Source organism: Canis lupus, chromosome 3, assembly GCF_048164855.1.
Source record: "Canis lupus baileyi chromosome 3, mCanLup2.hap1, whole genome shotgun sequence".
NCBI lineage: Eukaryota > Metazoa > Chordata > Mammalia > Carnivora > Canidae > Canis > Canis lupus.
In genome coordinates, this window is record NC_132840.1 from 12,788,296 (window position 1) to 12,809,010 (window position 20,715).

General features: G+C 45.9%; 1 protein-coding gene and 1 gene segment (V, D, J or C); one reads left to right on the forward strand and one right to left on the reverse strand.

Moving 5' to 3' along the window:
• The first annotated feature begins 281 nt into the window (after window positions 1–281).
• LOC140628859 (immunoglobulin lambda variable 5-39-like) lies at window positions 282–5,992 on the forward strand. The segment is given in 7 exon segments: window positions 282–814; window positions 1,152–1,201; window positions 1,286–1,511; window positions 2,569–2,637; window positions 3,248–3,382; window positions 4,028–4,103; window positions 4,526–5,992. Coding segments are annotated over 3 exon segments (330 nt in total).
• Window positions 5,993–7,187: 1,195 nt separating this feature from the next.
• GLG1 (golgi glycoprotein 1) overlaps window positions 7,188–20,715 on the reverse strand; it is a 148,168-nt gene continuing 134,640 nt past the window's right edge. Inside the window, exons 19-26 of the mRNA XM_072818377.1 lie at window positions 18,812–18,949; window positions 16,474–16,597; window positions 15,460–15,602; window positions 15,169–15,270; window positions 14,330–14,437; window positions 12,432–12,552; window positions 11,730–11,836; window positions 7,188–9,688 (exon numbers count right to left, since the gene is read on the reverse strand). Of these exons, the coding sequence (XP_072674478.1) occupies window positions 9,521–9,688; window positions 11,730–11,836; window positions 12,432–12,552; window positions 14,330–14,437; window positions 15,169–15,270; window positions 15,460–15,602; window positions 16,474–16,597; window positions 18,812–18,949 (1,011 nt within the window). The 3' untranslated portion in view covers window positions 7,188–9,520. The remainder of the gene's footprint in view (window positions 9,689–11,729; window positions 11,837–12,431; window positions 12,553–14,329; window positions 14,438–15,168; window positions 15,271–15,459; window positions 15,603–16,473; window positions 16,598–18,811; window positions 18,950–20,715) is intronic.

Here is a 20,715-nt window from a genome sequence, read left to right on the forward strand (position 1 = left end):
GTCAAATTGTGGCTTTCTAATTCTAGAATTCCTTCTATAATTGGTTGGAAGTCTTTGGAATGCAGTTTTAACAGTTCTATCTACTTCTTTTTTTTTATTTATTTATGATAGTCATAGTCACAGAGAGAGAGAGAGAGAGAGAGAGGCAGAGACACAGGCAGAGGGAGAAGCAGGCTCCATGCACCGGGAGCCCGACGTGGGATTCGATCCCGGGTCTCCAGGATCGCGCCCTGGGCCAAAGGCAGGCGCCAAACCGCTGCGCCACCCAGGGATCCTCTATCTACTTCTTACTTGCCTTGTTCCTAGGGCCTACCCCTTTAGGGTTTTCAACTGAAATCCTGGGTCTTTCCTTTTGAGAGAAGTTGAACTCTGATCTTTTATCTTTGTACTGTGACTCTGCAAAATTCTGCTCTGGTTTACAGAGGTCTGGGCTTAGCTTTTAAGGTTGCCATCTTATAAAATTTCCAACTTCACTAAATGATATGAAACCTGAGCTTTGAGGCTTCTCAAGCCTTCAATTTTGTTACTCCAGCTCATGAGACTACAAAAACCTCTGCTAATTTCTCGTCTCACCTGCAGCCTTCTGCCCAGGGAAAACCTGGATCCTTAGCCTCTTGACAGAGTCAGCAAATCCAAGTGGCCGAAAATTGTCACTTTGCATCTCCACGGTTCTCCCCTCTCCACAAATTAACTCTTCTGGCTGCTGTTGCTTCTGTAACTCTCTAAACTTGAAATATTGCCTGTTCCTCTGGCTTTTCTAGTTATTTTCATTGGGAGTATTATTTGGCTGCCAACTACTCCATCCTACCCAGAAGTGAGATTTCTATGTTTTCCTTTTGGGGGGTTGCCTATAGTATTGCATCATATGGGTGTCTTATTTAAAAATTTAACCTTTCCTCTAATAATATTTATTTTCTCATTATTATAATAGGCACTGTAATAATCACCTTTGTAAATATGCCAATATACATGAGTTCAGTTTTCATAAATTTATGGATATAAAATCACCAGATCACAGAGTATGAAGGTTTGCAGTTCTGACATTGTCAGATAGCCCTCTAGTAAGACCATATGCTAAGCTGAGCTGACAGTGTCTAATAAGTGACCATCAAGTTGTTTTGAGAGGGTCACTATCTTCTCTGCCTCTTTAGATGCCTCAGAGGTCTCTCAACCCTCTCTGTTCCAGCCTCAGTCTTCTGTGGTGAGTGGACAAAGTAATCCTCAGATCTGGTGTGTGGTGCAGGGCAGCCCTGTCAGGGCTCATGTCTTGTCTTGGTACCAGCAGGTGATGGGGAGTGGTCCCACCTCCCTTTTGAGTCAGCGAGAAGGGACTCTCCCAATCTATGGTTTGGGTGTGAATCCTCGCTTTCTGGCAGAGATGGACCCCGTCAAGAATGCTGCACTCCTTACTGTGGGCAACGCCAGCCCTGATGATGAGGGCACCTACTACTGTGCCATGTGGTTTTCAGGCCAGTATGTCTTTGCAGAAGGTACCCGTCTGCTCTATCAGGGTGAGTCCAAGAGAGTAGGGGTCTGATGCCCCTAGTGTGTAGGGCTGCAATGGAATAGGTGGTAGTGGGTAGAAAGGTGGAGATGGTGGGGCCCCCTTGGAGGAAGCCTTGGTCAGCAGGGATGAGGGGAAGAGGGGAAGCTAATCAAGAACATTAAATCCAGTCCCTTCATTTGCTCTGTAGTAAGGTTACTGGAGGCCCAGAGAGTGAAAAGTACATGTGGCAGGGACAAGCTCAGAGCTCATATTCTGGCCAGAAGGCCAGCTGTGGGGGAAAGCAGATTCTGAGACAGACCAGGGAAAGCCATAGAGGAAGGGAAGAAGGGTCTCCAGAGGCCCCAGAAGGAAGGAGATGCAATAGGACTGGGGGTTTGGAAGAGGCTGGTGGTATTGGGTAATATCCTTCTTCCCTTCATTCCCTGCAGCTAAGATGCAGTCCCCTTTCTGGCCACCTGAGCTGAGCCTGTTCATCCCTGCCTCGGGTCCTCCCTTCCATGTACTTTGTGTGGCGCTAGGACACAACCCTGACCCTCTGAGGGTCTCCTGGTCCTGTGAGGCCAATCCCAGAAGGGAGAGGACTCCACTGGAGGAGCTGGGGATCCCGTGGTCAGCTGGCTGCAGCTGTGCTGGGAGGCAGCTGGCATGTCTGTGACTTGCCAAGGCTTGCACCAGAGCGGAGTCTTACAAGTTGTGCTACCCTTGCCCTGTGGCCAGTGTGAGTACACAGAACCCTGGGGGTTGTGCTCTTGTATTCCTGATGCAACAACCTGGAACCCTGTGGTCAGTTGTCCCCCCTCCCCGCCCCCCAGCAAACTGGAAGGTCAAGACAGGCACTGCTGTGTGTGATGAAGAACCCTTGGCTCTGGCCCAGCTTCTGGGTGAAGCCTGGACTTGGCTTTGGAGCCTATGCAATGACATTGGGGGACCAGGTGTCCCTAAAGCCCTAAAACCTGCTCTGTCACTCCTGGCTTCCACATCCTCTCATGGCGAATGTCTATTTATTTCCTTTGGGGGATACAGCAGGGGAAGCCACTTGAAGGGAATCTGCTCTGTTCCAGGGTGCAAGAGAAGCCCAGAACCGGAGAACTGGAATGAAACTCCTGAGAAGAGTGGATACATTCCTCTAGGTATGGATCCCTAGATGCTGACCTGGGACCTGGGACCCCGCCCCCCAGGGGGCAAAGCCATGACTTGTCACTGTCAACGACCTATTCAGCAAGCATTTTTTGAGTACTATTTGCCAGGGCAGAGAAATGACTGGAACAGTCTGAACATTAGTGAGTCTAGAAGGCTAGGTCAGACACTGAACCTGGGTTTAAAATGCAAGGAAATCTGTCCTAACAGTCTGAGGACAGGAACACAGGGTATTCAGGTCAGAGAGCAGAGGGGCCCTCCCACAGGAGGTTCTGGGAAGCTCCCGTGGACACTGTAGAGTCAGAGCTAAGCCCTCAGATTCTGGCTGGAAAGGGTGTAGACCTAGTCAAGAGCACCTGAGTCTGGTCCCAGTTCTGCCCTCACCTCTCTGTGGCCCCTTGGCTGAGGCTTTTACCTTCTCTTGGGCTTAGATCCACCCACCTACCTACCACCCCCAGTCTAAACAGTCTCTAGCCTCTGCCCAGCAGATTCCAAGTCCTCCAAGGGGCTGCCTGTGCTCCAGACCCTCCCTCCTTGCTCCAGCCAACTTCCTCCTAGTCTGCTGCCTTTTGTGACCCCTTTTCCTCCCCCTTTCTCTCCCAGACTGTCCAAATTTCTCCATAAATACAGAGAATTTGTGAAGACACTGTTGTGCTGTTGTTATGGGCAAGGGAGGTGGGATCCCAGGACCAAGACTCCCAGTGGACGCCTCTACAGGGTCGGCAGATTCTGGCACAGGTCAGTCACGCCAGCCTGGAGCCTGATGGTCATAAGCCCAAAGCCAACCTGGCTAGTCAGAGGGACACACATATGCCAGAGGCAGACAATCATGTTTTGCTGCTTACTGAGAAAGCCGGGTCACATCTGCCGGCTCACTCTTCCATCTAGTTGAGAGGTGGGGGTCTAAGGTTCTCCCCTTTTTTGGTTAAAATCTTTTCATTCTTACCTCCTTTTAAGAACAGATGCCAAATGCTTCTGAGGATTAAAGTTGGCCAAGGACCTTTTACTAGAAAGATCGCACAGAATTTTACAGTAGGGTGATTCGGAGACTGCTAAGGCAGCACTGTCCCTATGACTGCTGTAGTGTTCCCTCGAGGGGCCACGTGCAGCAGAGCTAAGTAACCCACTTCTCCTTTGTGGGAATACCAATGACAAGGAGCCTGAACCCGGTGCCTCATTTCCCATGCTTACACCACAGTGGGGCAGCCTCTCCAGGACTCTAAAGAGCACCTAGTCCAACTCCTCCCATTCAGAGTGATGGCTGCCCATGGCTTCCTACATAGAGTATTTGCAATTGAGACCCCAAGACTCCCAAGCCCTCTTCCTCCTTTCTTCTATACTTCACCTTCTCCTGGCCTCTACACTACACCATCTGTGTGGCAGTTGCTGAAAATGAATCTGAGGAGTTCTCAGGACACCCCAGTCTGCTCTCACTGGGCATCCCAGCACTCCAATCCTGGTATGCACATGTCTACTTTGAGAAATCCTTGTTACGGTGCCAACTCCTTAGCTGAAGACTTTGTAATGTCCCGACACATTTGCTTTGCTGACAGAGGAGGAGTCAGAAGGCTCCAGAAGGGTGTCACAGAGGTCACTGGCCCTGGGATTGGGCTGTTGGGATGGGGAAGCGAGGGCTAGCCAACAGCGGGACTGGGTGGGGCACGGAAAAAAAATGTGGCCTAGTTCTGGGCCCAGTGTGAAGGTGGCCACTAGAGACTGGTGCCATCAGTGTGTCCTATCTGTAAGGACAGGTCCCGTCTACGAGCTCTCCCCAGGAAGGAGCCTTAGTATACAGCTTAAACACCTTAGTAAAGTGAATTAATACCCAACACCTCAGCCTGAGAGGAAACTTTGGATCTGACCTCCTGCTCTCCTCTGAAGGTCCTACGTTTTACTCTGCTTGACCTACTGAGTTGAGGAGATAGAAAGGACGCCAGCAAGTGCGGGGAGCATCAGCATCAAGTTCCGAAATGCACACAGCTGGACAGCTGGAGGGGTCCTCCCAGTCACCAGAGAAGATTTCACAAGTAAAAACCTGCAAACTCTTTATTAAATTCTCCCATTTCATCTGTACAGAAAAAAATGCACATTATGTTCAGGATCTCAGTAACATCTCAAAATTACACAGCATGAACATGTAAAAACAAGGAACTGCCGGGATTTTATACATAGAAAGAAAAATCATTTACAAAAGAGGCTTGTTAATTTTACTTTTTTTTCTTTCTTAAAAAAAAAAAAAAAAAGTTCAAGGCCTAAGATCTCACACAGCATCTGCTGTCCAGTCTGTTTTCCCGTTTGGACTGACCAGGGAACACGGAGCCAGGAGCAGCCGCTCATGAAGCCTCCTGCTGCCAGCACTCTTGCCGGCCACTCCTCCCCGGGCACCACAGCCTGCCTCGGGGGGCCTGGTCTCACCTCCCTGGCTCTGGCGTAGGCCTGCTGGGCTCTGGGGTCCAGGTGTCGACTCCATGATGGGGGAAGGCAAAAACAGAATATAGAGGCACTATCTGAATTTTCTCCTTGCCCAGGGAGGTTTCTCTACTGCCCGTATCCTAACATCCCTACCGGTGTGTTGTGACAGATCTTGGGAAAGGGGGAGGGATCCTGCCATCAGGATCCTGTCACCACTAGCCCAAGCAGAGTCCCACTCCAGGCTCTAGATGACAAACAGTCCCTGGGGCTCCACCGTGACCTCACTAAATGGCTTGGGGAAGCTTGTCACTCTGAAGAGTCTGTCTGGGTTTGCTATGAGTTGTCTGTTGTCTGAGGTCGGGGCAGGAAGGGGATTTGCCTTCAAACTCACTGCCCTAACATGTGACTCTGGTCCTAAGGAGAAGAGGACCAAAAGGAGTGTACTAGAGAGATGGCTGACCAGAGACAAATGAGACAGTAAGAAAGACAGAGGCAGGCCAGAACATCAGCTCTGGCCCCACGGCCCTTGGGAATCAGGGGCCAGGGGAGAAGAGGTGAAGAAAGAGAACCGTCCCTAAAGGCCCAGGAGAAACTCAGGGTACTGGAGTGCTGCATTTGATAAAGCAACGCAGGTGCTGTCCAAATGGTGAGGAAAAAAAGGGATCTTTCAGGTTTCCCAAATTCCCAAGACTCTGAAATACAAATAATATATACCAAAATGCACACAATTCAAAAAGCCCTCTTCTTTTTGTTCTGTGGCAAAATCTAGGTGAAACATGTCAGGCTGGGTTGGCTGGCGTCCGTGGCTCTCTGTATCCACTGACGTAACAAAGCTGTCCAGGGAATGCGGCTAGTTTTTGTTGGGGAAGGGGAAGAAACAGGAAGTGAAGCCTTTTCTCAGAACTTGAGACCAGCTGAGAAAGGAGGCCCCATGAAGCAATCTACCTCTTCCCAGATGACTCACGGTAGTGGGGTCTTTGGGCTGAAGCTGTGCCACAGCCTGGAGGTGGGGAGGAGGGGAGGCATTTCCAGAGATCAAACTCACACACGAGAGTGAATCTTTTCTTGGGAAAGTAGAGGGAAGTCAGCAGAAAAGCTCCTTTCTGCTTTGTCTGATGCTATGTTTAACATATACAGACCTCGGGTAATACAGACCTCTTTACAACTGGATTCTTTTATTACATGACTTCAGGAAATGGGAAGAAGTGAGATCTGATCATGTCACCTCTCGGGGAAGCAGAATCTCCCTCTCCCCTTTCCCCAGTGGAGCTGTTCACTGTCCCCCAGAAAAGGAAGTGGAGGACAGGAGACAGAGGAAGGCCTGCTGAGTACCAGAATCTCCTGGCTTCTTAGGATGCGCAGGTTCAGAACAAGCTGACGGACCCACAGAGCTGGGAGCAGTACCACAGGGTCTCCAGGAAATGCAGAGGAGGAAGGCTTTCCTACTCAGAGCAAACCCAAGCCTTTGCTCTGCTCCCACCTCGGCACATCTTGCTAGCAGACTCTTCCTGAGGAAGGCCAGGGACGCACCAGGGTAAGGGTCTCACTTCCAGAGCTACCGTCCATGAGAGGAACTCAGAGGGAACAGTCCTGTTCTTGCCAGTCTGCCTGCACTTCTGATCTCCCAGCCCAGGAGAGAAGGCTCCTGTGCCTCTTGAATGTTGTGGAGCTATGTGTGAGTACACGGACAAGACTAGATGAGTAACCTGGCTGCTGTAATTTTCAGCAAGTGCCTGAAGTCTTGATCTTGGAATCCCCCAATACCCAATCCCACCCCCACCCTCCCTACCACCCCACCCCCCACCCCCCAGGGCCCAACATTGGCTGTTTGTTATTGTTCACGGGCTAGATACCAGAAGAGATTGGCTCTTCCACTAGGGCCATGGTTTCCTTTTTGATTAACCCTTGACTAGCTGATTTACGCACGACAGACCCAAGAGGCCCAGAACCAGTGCTGTTACATGGAATGAGGGCCAGAATGGATACAGCTGGGCTGCAGGTTCAGAAGGTACTGGGCCCCCTGGAGGTAGAACACTGCTCAGGACACCACCTGGGACTCTCAAGAACCAGCCACACGAAACTATTCCAAGCAGGATGGTGAAATGCTTTTCTAGCAACAAGCAACTGAAAATACTGGCAGAAGTATCCCTTTTATTTTGACCATTTCTAAAGATGACAAATATTTCAAGAATCAAACTCCTTTTCAAGCATCCAGATTTGCTGCAGACAACTAATGAGACTGTCTCTCACTTCAGACAAAACCAAAATGTCGAGGCACATTCAACTATGGAGATATTTTACATACACTGGGAGGGAGAATGTACAGATGGAGAATGGTACCGCACACTCATCAAATGGTGAATGTTTGTTCTATCCTATAAACCACGCCAGACACATCAGTTGGGGGCTTGCATTTAGATGACATCTCCAGTTCTCCTTCCCAAGCTTCCACATCCCAGCTGGGATCTCCTGGAGGTGGACCATCTGGACCAGCCCAAATAATTCCCACAACGGTGGTAGTAGGGGGCTGTGGCCTAGACTCCAAGAGTTTCAAGTTTTATGACTGAGTAATCCCAGGAAGAGCCTAAGAGCAGGACAGAGGGGACCAAGCAGCTTAGCAGCTCTCCTTGGTGACTGGACGTACCCCATGCAGGGGGATACAGCTGGCTTCTGGACCCCCTGACTCCAGGAAGGGTAGCAACAACAAAAAGAAGAAAACCACAGTATTCAAAAATATGTCAGTCAGATTAGACAAGGAGTAATTTGAATCAACTGATCCACAATCTGACCCACTTTGTATCGAACACATTTCAGGGGAGACAAATGTTGTGTAGGTCCTGCAGCCCATGTGGACGGTGGCAAAGGAGGGCCAGGGGAAGGAAGGGTGCCATGGTCTATGTGGACAGTTTTAGGCACGTGATTTATAATACTCTGTGGAACGTCTAACAGGTTAATAAAATATATATTATATAAATATATCTCCTACTGTACATGCCGCCTTCTGGTGCAGCCACCATAACTCCACGCCCCAAACTCAAACTAAGGTGTGCCAGGTTGCACTGTGATGCCTGCACCCCTCCCCGTTATACTCCAAACCTGTCATCCCACACTGGAAAGACGAGGGAGGATGGCCAGGAAGACTGCTTCCATAAAGCTCAGATTCTGGAAAGACTGATGAATCATTAAAGTACAATGTTTAGCCAATGCCTACTACAGTGGGTGTATGCAGTAAATGGAAAGGAAAAAAAAAAAGGAGAAAAAGCTCCATCTTTTAACATAGTTAACTTTCCAAGTCCTCTCCACAAAGAGGCATAAGAGAGCTTGTCTGGGAAGGTGGCCTTGAGCCCACAGAAGGGTCAGGTTGGACTGCCAGTCATACCCTAAGACCACGCTAAATCTGTATAAGCCACTGTCTCTGACCTGCACTGTTGCCTGAAACACAAAGCAAAGTGAATCAATCCCTGCCCCCTCCTCCCTGCCCTGAGCTCCCTCCCCTCCTGTAGTCATTGCCTCCTGACAGGCCTTCTAGAATAACTGCTATCCCTCAGCAGGGTCAATCCAAGTGTGGCTGAGTCCTGTGCTAGCCTGGAGGGGGAAGATGCCTGGGATCCTGCTCCTGGGGATGCAGGGTCCAGCCTCCCCGTGCAGATCAAGCGACTGACCAGATTCACACACTTCTGATCTCCTCCCAACTCATGTGCCGTTGGCCTAGGGAAGCTCATGCTTGCTCTACTTCACTGAAGTGAGAAGATCATAGAAATACTCATGGCCTTGGGGTCGTGACCAGCAGTGGCTCTATTAACGTGGGAACTGGAAGGCATCACTATTTCAGCAGAAGAAAACAAGACCCAAAGCAGGCTGGTTAGTGGTTTCCCACTCCTCGGTGAAGTCCATGGCCCCCACATGGTCCAAAGGTGCTTTTGAGAAATGAGCAAGACATCCCAGTGATAGCATATTGGGTGTGTGTTTTCCCCTAAAGTCCTGCCTTCATTTTATAGTCACACAGAAGAAATAACCCCATTGCCCAAATCAAGCCTGGAGGAGATGTGTTACTATATACATTTTTTTCTTTCTTTAAAAATTTCTTTTTTTTTTGGTGTTTGTTTTTTTCTTTTTTTAAAAATCATTTGAGTTGCAGGTAAGGTAAGTTGGTTCTGGAAGTATTGGTAGTTCCATTGGTATGAGAGAGACTTGTCTACGGGCAGGTAAACCCAAATTTGCCAACCCAGGCAATAACCAAAGCGGCCAGCTGCTGATGCTGCACAAAATGGTCGAGGAGGAGGAGGACACCATGGACACGGGCGAAGTTGGAGACGGGACAGTGCAGAGGATACCTGCTGCTGCTCTAACGCGGGTGTTGGTGCCACCTCCGAGAAGAACGAGGTGAGTGGGTACACTATACAGGAGGGCTGTATACACTGGGCACCAACAGGCCAGGCCGTTCCTCTGCTGGTCAAGGTGGCTCTACCTGTCCTTGAGCTCTCGTGTTACTCGCTTGGTGATACGTCCACACATCAGACCAATCAGGAACAATATACAGATGCTCCCACTGATGACAGAGAGAATGTAGTTCTTTGATGGAGAGGTCATCACTTGCATGGCAAGGTCAGAGAAGCCATCTGCGGGGGCCACCTGGAAGGACAAACAGCAGCATTGGCCTCAGAGAGAACCGGGCTGGGGGCAGCACTAGTTCTAACTCGCCTCTCTCAATTCCTAGTTTAACTGATGCCACTTCTTTGGGGAGAAAGGACAAGGGACAAGTAAATCAAACACAGTGCTGCAATTCCTTTTCCTGATCATAACATGGTATATATCTACTGTACAAAATTAAGAAAATACAAAGAGGTGGGGTCTCATATCATTCATAATGGCAATCACCACCACCAACCTGACAGTAGCCCTTACACTGAAGACCTCACCGTGTCTGGGGCGCTGAGAGAGAGGCCCACAGGGTTTTGTTTTCCAACTAGGCTCTATGCCCGGCATGGAGCCAATGGCAGGGCTTGAACTCATGACCCTGAAATCAAGATCCAAGCTGAGATCAAGAGTCAGACGTTCAACTGACTGAGCCACCCAGGTGCCACACTGACATGTTTTCAATCATTTAGTCCTCATACAAATCCTTGAAAGTGGATTACTCCCATATTATAGATGAAGACCTAGAGGCCCAAGGGATGGGAGGTGGCTACTAGTACAATGTCACAGGTTCTTATGTATTCTGGTTTATTTTTAAAAACACAGAGAATGGTTGAGACCGTGTTGGATGCTGGTTCTGTATCTTGACTGTTTGTCACTCACCATTAAATCATGAGCATTGCCCCCAGTAGAAACAATGTGTGAAAGTGACTCAGGCTGGCAGAACACACAGCATCATTTCCACAGTCACGGACTTGCAGTCTAGCCAGTTTTCATCCTGTTGTCCTCGCTGCTTTCTCAAGTGGACCTCTCTTTATGCAGCCCACGAGAGCAGATTCAGGACCGAAAGTCTCCCCAGGGTGCACAGGGACCTGCTCTTTTGGGTCTCACCTTAGCCTCGGTGCCAGAGAGGGTCTGCCCAGAGATGTATATGTGCTCATCCCATACACACAAAGCAGAGTAGGAAGGTTTCGGATGAATACAATCTGAGCACTGACATTTGCGGAGATGAGACAAGCAGTGGAGACATTCTGCAGCGATGCTTAGCAACTGACTGGGGCAAGTGGGAAGCAAGGAAGAGACTGGGCACCTCTCTGTTGCCTCACCTAACTGAGGGCTTCCAAGCCAACTATGTTCACTTGGAAAAAGGGGTGAGGGATGTGCTTGCTACTTTGACAGCTATGATCCCTTCCCTTCATTTCCCTTACATCTAGGTATGAAGACTTTTCGTGGTCCTTCCTGTAACCCCTGACCTTTCATGTCGGTGACAGGAGGAACTGGTCAAGGAAGAGGGGGCTATTCTCATGGTCACTATCTTAATGTAAGACATTCCCAAATGTCCATCCTGGTGTTAGGTGATACCAAGAGTGTCGATCTAGAAACCTGACTTTCTCACTGAGGGACCTTAAGGCAAGTCACAGTTTCCACCACCATAAAGTGAGGAAATCATCACTTCATTAACCTGCTGGGTTTCAAGGTTCAAGTGAGGTAATACGGCCATCAGTATGTTTTATACACCAAAAAGCAATAAATACATGAGAAGAACTGTTCTTCTCACTGATTTTATAGGAAAAATCTCCCCCAGTCCAAGTTTGCCAGGTGTCCTGATGTCTCTTTCCCTGATTATTCCCCTGTTTCAGCCTCACCAAGACCCAGGGCTAGTGTCACATACATATGCTCCTCCCAAACACTGTGTGGAATCAGAAAAACAAGCTTTAAGACAGCAGTGGCCAGCCTGCTTGCTTTCCCATGGGCATGATGTCTGGGTTCTCCTGGCACGGTTGGCTTCAACCTCATCCTTTGGGTGACTTGCTTTCCCATGGAAGACTATGAGCAATGAGGAGAAAGCCCGCAGACACAGACCAGTGCAAAAGGAGATGGTGGCTGCGGGTGCAGGGAAGCTGAGCAGGCTTCAAGGACACCGAGACTTCTCAAATACTCTTACTGCTGGTCTCGCCACAAGGACAAGAAGACTGGTGGAGTATCTGGGGAACTGACTGAGAAGATGGCCATTTCAAGTAATTCACTTGGTCATTACCTTTGCTGCATAACTCCACATTTCAATCCGGTCATTGAGGCGTTTTTTGCACTCAGGTTGTAATCTCACCCGCTTATCCTCCAGGGCCTCCATGAGGCAGGACATTTCTATGGAAGAAAAGGCAGAAGAGTCTGAAATCATCCAGAACAGAAGTTTCTGTAAGCTTGGGGAGAAGGGGACCTCGCCACCAGACAATTCTGATTTACAGGCTATACAAACTTAAATTCATTCTAGGAAACTTGACCCAAGATTTAACTTGAAGAAGAATGATATTGAACTTCCAAGGCGAGCTGCCCAGAGACTCTTAAATCCTCTCTCGTTTTTACTTGGCATGCCTGGCCTGGAAACAACTTTCTATCTGCCCAGGATCCATGCAGTATGGCTACTGGGAAAGTCAATGAAGCTGTTCTAGTTTGGATAAAGGGGAAGAGGGCAATGATGATGACTACGTTTTGCTTCCCTGATAAATAACTCAACCTTCCCTTTTCATCAAATCCTTACCTCTGGACATGGCTAGGTCAGTTCAAACCTGCAGGATTAGTCCTAAATTCATTCTGCCACAAAAGCCTAGTCCTGGCATCAACCAAGCCCCCAGAGGATGTTGTTTGTGGCTGAGCTGTAGCTACAGAACAGAGCAGCTCTAAGTGCTCTTAGAGAGAGTCTGAGAGAGTTCAGAGAGGGTCAGAGTGAATAGTGACTTACGACGCCCTCGGCCAGGGGTAATGGCTGCACAGTGGTGTTTAATGTCCAGGGCACAGGCTGTATGAAGGACTGGGTCCACAAAGATGTCTGCTTTGCTTTCCTTCAGCATGTTTAACACTTCCTAGGAAGGGAAAATCATGGTAGAGAGCCTTTATAGAGGAAATGCATCAGATCCATTACTGGAAAATATATATAAACAAAAAAGTTCAAGGAGAAAAGGTTGAGGGTTAACAAGAGAACTTACTCTGAGATAGGTGGCAATGTGGGGATGATGCAAAGAATATAGATTTTTTAGCAACTGATTTAATTCCATAAATACACTTGGAGACCTAGTGTAAGCAAAGCTCTGTGCTAAGTAAAGTGGAGGATTATAAAATCAGATTTGGGTTTTGGCAGTCTGGCATGCCATATTATTAAATACTAAATGTTAGTATTTATACTGCTATAATATAGCTATTTTCTTACTTTTATAAGAAGACTGCCATCTTAAAATTTTATGCTATCTTAAAATTCTCAAAGGTCAATGTTTACAAAATATTTCATATTACCTCCATTATCCTCAAAAGAAAAAAACAAACTGAGGGAGCATAACTTTTACTGGAGGTACAATTCTTACTGGGTTTAAATATGTTTTGAACATGAGGAATATAATCATGATGGAAATGAAATCAGCTCTGCAGTCTCTCCATTTATACACAATGAAAAAGTAGGTAAAGACAGGCCAGAAATGTTTTTTTTAATTAATTAATTTGAGAAAAAGAGAGAGAACACACACCGTGTCACCCACGTGCCCCCAGAAAGGCTTTCTTAAATAAAAATTAGTTTGCTCTCAAAAGAAAGACTATAGTCCCTGTAGAACAACAACAACAAAAACAAGAAAACAAAAACCAAAACTCAAATATTGTTCAAGGATCCCTGGGTGGCGCAGCGGTTTGGCGCCTGCCTTTGGCCCAGGGCGCGATCCTGGAGACCCGGGATCGAATCCCACATCGGGCTCCCGGTGCATGGAGCCTGCTTCTCCCTCTGCCTATGTCTCTGCCTCTCTCTCTCTCTCTCTGTGTGACTATCATAAATAAATTAAAAAAAAAAAATCAAATATTGTTCAAAAAGTCCTCTTCAAAGTTAAATGGGATCATCTGATGACAACGCAGTCCAAGGAAAATATCTGGATTTAGCTTTCCGCCAAGTCCCCCCATTCCTCAGACCATGTATAATCGGAAGCCTTTCAGCAGATGAAAAGATGTGTCCAACAGTCACACTGGCTTAACAATGACATCATGAAACACTTTTTAAGAAAAAAATAGCTTTTTAAAAAAGATCACATATATTACCTTGTTGCAATTTTGTAAGATAACGTATATTTAGCAGTCATATTTTGAAAACTTTGTTTTTATATGCTAATTCTCAAATGATTTTAATGGATGCAGTAAGTGTACTGATTGATATCCTGGACTTGACATTTTGCTCTCGGCACTCTATTCACAGTGCCCTTAAACAATGGTCTGGTCATGCAGATGAGACATATTCACAAATAGTACATGTGAAAGAATACTTAAGTTATAGAGGTGATTGTCAAGAACCCAATTAAGGTTTTGTAATTCTGAGCCGGAAGGTTTAGATGTTGTCACTGAGATGTCAGAAAAAGGGATGCCTGGGTGGTTCAGTGGTTGGGTGTCTGCCTTTGGCTCAGGTTGTGATCCTGGAGTCCCGGGATCAAGTCCCACATCGGGTTCCCTGCATGGAGCCTGCTTCTCCCTCTGCCTATGTCTCTGCCTCTCTCTGTGTCTCTCATGAATAAATAAATAAAATCTTAAAAAAATAAAAATAAAAAAGAGAGAGAGAGATGTCAGAAAAAGGAGTGAAAGCAGGCAGGGGAAAAGCTAATCTATGGTGGTTACCTTTTTACAGGTGTCTGTTTTGATTTTGAGCAGGTTAACTTTGAGGCACTCCTCTACTTGACCCGTCTGTTCTTGGGCTGCTGCTTCTTCAGCACACAGATTGGAGATCTGTTCAGGAGACACACAAAACACAAGGCCACCTCTAATCTGACTAGAAACTTCGTCTCTGCAACCTGTAGATTTGGTGATCCTCCCACAAGGACAAACAGACCCTCTCAAACAGTATTCCTGATGGACTTCACTCCCTTCCCTCCTGTACAAAATGCTGGGCCCCATTCTCCTTCATAGGAACTGGTACACAGAGTCAAAAACCAGTTAGTGTACCAATCTTTATGCTGCCAACCCTGAGATTTGAGTCAGACTGTCCCAGGACTGATCACAAAGAAGGCTACTACTTGACGACAGAGGACGAAAGTAATATAGCCAAGTGAAATACTAAAAGCAAATGCTTTATAAAGGTTCAAGGTCAACCCAGACTCACAATTTGGCCACACACACACACACACACACACACACAGACACACGGGTTTTAAAACACAGACCATACCAAAGCTTAAAAACTTAGCCTTCTTTGGACAGCTTTATGAGTAAGCTTCATTTAAAAAAATCTTTAGCTATGATCCCCTAAAATTGACATATGTTGAACAAAGTTCTCCAAATGGCTTTTTCTAACTAGAAAGTCAAATAATTTTCAAGGACAGGTGTTTCTTTAGTGCTATTATAGGAGCATTTTCTCTTTCTGTCTTTAAGACTGAAGAGAAAGAGAATACAGAACTTTTCTCTAATAAACATTTCTCTGACCAGCTCTGTTCACAACCAGCTTCATACCCAAATCCTACCTCATCTGAGCAGTGTAGCTGGAGCTGAGGATCTAGTCTGTAATCCAGAGCAGACTCCTGGATAATAATCCGGATCTGGTCTTCACAGTCTGAAGAGAGCCGCTACATGTGACAAAGGGAGATTTCACAGCATATCAGACAATTTCAGCTTTTTATTTGGCCCCTGATTTGAGAAGGTATGAAAAAGGTCTTGGGAAAGTAGGAGCAAGCTAGGGATTTTCAAAGAAAAACCTACCAGGAGTAGAGGGGCCTCTCCAAACACACCTCTGTGAAGAGTTCAAGCCAGTTTACCTGATCAGCATATCTCAGCTTGAGGCAAGAGATGACTTGACCTTCTAGCTCTGAATCATCCTTGGCCTTTGTCAGGATACCATGGCAGAATTTAGGAATGTCAGCTTTACAGGCTTTCCTTAACACAGGGTTTAAGCGGTAATCTAGAGTGGAAAGTCAGAAGTGCATGATAAAATATTCCACCTTGATTCACAAATACTAGAGATTTACCTTTCAAAAGGGGGCACTTTATGTTAACGACAACAAACCACTGATTTATTTGCTCAACACTGGCTGAGCTCTCACTATGCTGTTTTTTTTTTTTTTTAAAGATTTTATTTATTTATGAGAGAGACAGAGAGAGAGAGAGACAGAGAGAGAGACAGAGGCAGAGACACAGGCAAAGGGAGAAACAGGTTCCATGTAGGGAGCCCGATGTGGGACTCGATCTTGGGTCTCCAGGATCACGCCCTGGGCTGAAGGCGGCACTAAACCACTGAGCCACCCTGGCTGCCCTAACTATGCTGCTTTTAACCAGCAATAGAACTTAATGAAAGAGTAGATGTGGAGACGAAGACCCCAGAAATTCTCCTTTGCAGCAGCTCTGCAGGGTCTGCTGGTACCAGTAGTAGTTCTCACAAAAATCAAGCAGTCATCCCCAACCTTCCCCATAACAGATGTTTTGGAAAACACTGAGTGAGAATACCCACTATGTTACAAAGTCTTGGAACTCAGAGCAGAAACTTCTCTGTTCTAAAAGACATGACCCATACATTCTCCCACCCCATGCACGAAGTTTTGTTAAATCTCTAGACTTTTCAAAGAATTCCAGCTATTACTCCTGTCTCCTCCTTCCTATGATTTTCATTCTGATCTCCCAGATACTCTTTGAAGAAGGAAGTCAATTTGCTTATTCTACCCTTAAAAATCCACATACAACAAAACTCCTGTAGTTTAATGAGGGAGGTATATATCAACTCAGTTCCACTGGAGCCATACTCAGTTGGAACCAGGAAAGCCAGGCCACGACGTTACCTGTGTTCTGGGTGATCTGGCGCTTGGTTATCATCTGTTTGCATTTGGGATCCATCAATTCACTGTTTTTATTTTGCTTCAAGCACTGCAACATGGTTTTGGAATCTGCTTCTGGACAGAACCTCTGCAAGAAATAAAGTTTTACATAAGTATTTGTTTGTTTGTTTATTTATTTGAAGTAGTTATTTAAATACAGCAATTAACATCATCCATATCATTCTTTCACCTACTGGTGTTCTAATGACAGAACAGGCTTGAAGATATCACTTGGTACAAGAGAAACAGCTAAGTCTGTATACGCACCCAGCCTCAACTTCCCTTTTCTTCATCTATTCTCTACTATATCTCTCATGGTTCTGCTACCCTCACTGTTTCCTATTTTGCACAGGACTGAATCTGTACATACATGGCTGTTATATTACATGTCATCTCCTGAGCTTATATACTGTTTAAGTATGAACATAACACTGTACCAGGTGGGCCAGGTCACCCACAAGTCCTATCTACCCAATCCCAATGGGAAACTTAAAAATCACCCACGAGTCAATGTCAACAGTAATGTGGGGAAAGGACTGGTCTAGTTCATCTTTTAACTATAGGGGCTATAATCTTACTAAACTGTGTGGCTAGCCCCTGAACACTTGTTAATATCCTTCAAGTAAGAGAGATCCATTCTGGACTAATAATAAATTCCATCTCTATGTGCTAATCAACAGTCTATCTGCTAATTAAAGTCTACTGATATCTTAATACAGGTTGCTGACGTGGCTTGCTGACTGATTTTTATAAAAGTCATCAAAATCTTACACAATGCCCTGAAATCAGAGTCTGATATTTCTGCTTTTACATGGGACTCAAATCTTTTTTTTTTTTTTAAAGATTTTATTTATTTATTCATGATAGTCACACACACACAGACAGAGAGAGAGAGAGAGAGAGAGAGGCAGAGACAGGCAGAGGGAGAAGCAGGCTCCATATAGGGAGCCTGATGTGGGACTCAATCCAGGGTCTCCAGGATCGCGCCCTGGGCCAAAGGCAGGCGCTAAATCGCTGAGCCACCCAGGGATCCCCTGAAGTACCACTTTTTAAAAAGATTTTATTTATTTATTCATGAGAGATGGGGAGGGGGGCAGAGACACAGGCAGAGGGAGAAACAGGCTCCATGTAGGAAGCCTGACATGGGGGGATCCCTGGGTGGCGCAGCGGTTTGGCGCCTGCCTTTGGCCCAGGGCGCGATTCTGGAGACCCAGGATCAAGTCCCACATCGGGCTCCCAGTGCATGGAGCCTGCTTCTCCCTCTGCCTGTGTCTCTGCCTCTCTCTCTCTCTGTGACTATCATAATAAATAAATAATTAAAAAAAAAAATTTAAAAAAAAAAAAAAAAAAAAAAAAGGAAGCCTGACATGGGACTCGATCCCGGGTCTCCAGGATCAGGCCCTGGACTGAAGGTGGCGCTAAATAGCTGAGCCACATGGGGTGCCCAAGAAGTACCATTTTATTTTAAAGTATTATTTTATTTTTAGGTTGATTTTAATAAAGCATTTTATTTTAAACAAGGCATCAGAATCTTAGATTGACTCTCTTTATTTATGTGGATAGATCCAGGGACTGGCATCTAGGTTCTCAAGTCAGCCCTGCTGCAGAGAATGTTTACTGGAGAAGTGTATGAAACAAAAGAACTCGTAGAACAGAAAAGCCTTTTGATTGTGGTAGGTGGATGATCAGGACATTTGGTGGTGGCTTTCTCAGTATACCTACCACTAACCACCCTAAAAGACTAATCATATATTCACTGATTATCTATTCACTTGGGCCTTAGGTAAAAGGGAGGTCAGTTAGCTTAGCTCAGTGGTTTTCAAATTTGAGCCTGCATCAAAATCACCTGAAAGGCTTGTTAAACCTCACAGCCCCGCTCCTAGAGTTTCTGAATCAGTAGATACAAGGTGGGCCCAAGCATTTGAGTACCCAGGTGATGCTGATGTGGCTGGTCTAGGGACCACACTAGGAGAACCACTGTGTCATCTGTATAAAAAAGGTTGAATGGAAAGATTACACAAATTTGCTCTGAAGTTTAAAGAAGCTGATGTTATTTTTATTTTTTTATTTTTTTTAATTTTAATTTTTATTTATGATAGTCACAGAGAGAGAGAGAGAGGCAGAGACATAGGCAGAGGGAGAAGCAGGCTCCATGCACCGGGAGCCCGATGTGGGATTCGATCCCGGGTCTCCAGGATCGCGCCCTGGGCCAAAGGCAGGCGCCAAACCACTGCGCCACCCAGGGATTCCTGATGTTATTTTTAATTACCCTGTGCTTACCCCCTGGTTTTGGATCCCTTACCTTTATCATCTGCTTGCAGACTCTCATGAGCGTATAGTCTAGTTCTGGGTCCATCATCTCTGTCTCCTGCAGCTTAAAAACTTTCTGGTGGCAACGGGTACTTAGCTGCTTCTTGTTTTCTTTCAGACATTCAATAATCTAGGGCACAAGAATCATGGTCATGTTAGGGGGTGTACCAGAGCTTGATAATCCATGTGCTCTGACTGTAGCCTTCAGTCCTGAATGCACTCCCCCTCTTTCATTCCATTCCTAATTCCTAAGCAACAGGAATCAGAATTTGCTCAGCAAGGAGAATTACATTTATAGATTCACAGCTTGATGGCTAACAGTGAACCAGACTGTATAAAAATAATGGATGAGTTGAGCAGGCTGTAGTGGAGTCTAAAAGGAAGGAAACCTACTCAGGATTCCTGGTTTCTTCTGCCTTCTAGCTCTTCCTTGTCAAGAATTCCTTTTGGAGCACATATTTGCCTCTCTACCTTTCTCTGGAGCAACAGCCCTTGACTGGACAGTAGGCACAAGCCAAGAGGTTCAGTTCAACTCACCATTTACCACATGAGAATAGAGCATTAGATGCTAGGTATGAATGAGACCCAGTCCTTATCCCTGAAGAATATATAATCCCACAGGGCAAGTTTTTATAAACAAATAACTATAATAAAAAAGACAAGTGGGTTAACATAAAAGCATAAAAATGCCACATGATGGATTTTAAGATAGTGAATAAAGTGTATCCTGAAATCTGCCCTTCCCTACACCAACTTTTTAGATATTATAAACAAATGATAAAGAAGAGAAGTGGATGGGGAGCTGCAATAACTAGGGTTGTAAACAAAGTCATAAGACTTCTAGGAAATCTTGAAGGCACAACTAGGAATCACCAAGTAACTGAAAGGAGTAAAAGTAATAGAGCAATCAAAAAATATATTTATTTTTAAGATTCATTTATTTCTGAGAGAGAGAGAGAGAGAGAGAGAGAGGCAGAGACACAGGAGGAGGGAGAAGCAGGCTCCATGCCGGGAACCCAACGTGGAAACTCAATCCCGGGACTCCAGGATTGCGCCCTGGGCCAAAGGCAGGCGCTAAACCGCTGAGCCACCCAGGGATCCCAAAAAAATATATTTAATATCCTCAGGACAATACAGAAAGAAATGGTAAATGAGAATCAAGAACAGATGGTTGTGCGAAGAACCAATCATGGATCTTGGAAACAGGTGGTCTCTGAATGGACAGAGCTGAAGAATGCACGTATAAGATGGGAAGTGGAACTGAGGAATTACACCTCAATGCAGTACATACAGCAAAGAAATGGAAAGTATGAAAGAAAACGTTAAGAAACATGGAGGGCAGATTCAGATGTTCCAACTGTCTGAGTTCTAGAAGGAAGGAAAAGTCAGTGTTTGAAAAACCAGTAATTAAGAACTTCCTCAAACTGAAGAAAAACATGAATTTTAAGACTGAAAGAGCCAAGTAGGATAAAGAGACTTTATTTTTATTTTTTTTTTAAGATTTTATTTACTTATTCATGAGACAGAGAGAGAGAGAGAGAGAGAGACATAGGCAGAGACAGAAGCAGGCTCCACGCAGGGAGCCTGATGTGGGACTCAATCCCAAGACCCCAGGATCATGCTCAGGGCTGAAGGCAGATGCTAAACTGCTGAGCTACCCAGGTGTCCCAAGCTAAAGAGACTTAAAAAAAAAAAAAAAAAAATTCCATCCATGATTACATCACAGCAGAATTATGGGTATTAAAGAGAAAACTCAGAGGAGATGCTCTGCACAGAAATGAGGATGAAATTGACATCAGACTTTGGAACAGCAATAACAGATATAAGAAGACAACAAAGCTACTATCCCAAAGGCTAAAGCACCATGGGATGCCCTGAACTAGAAAAGGTAGTTGA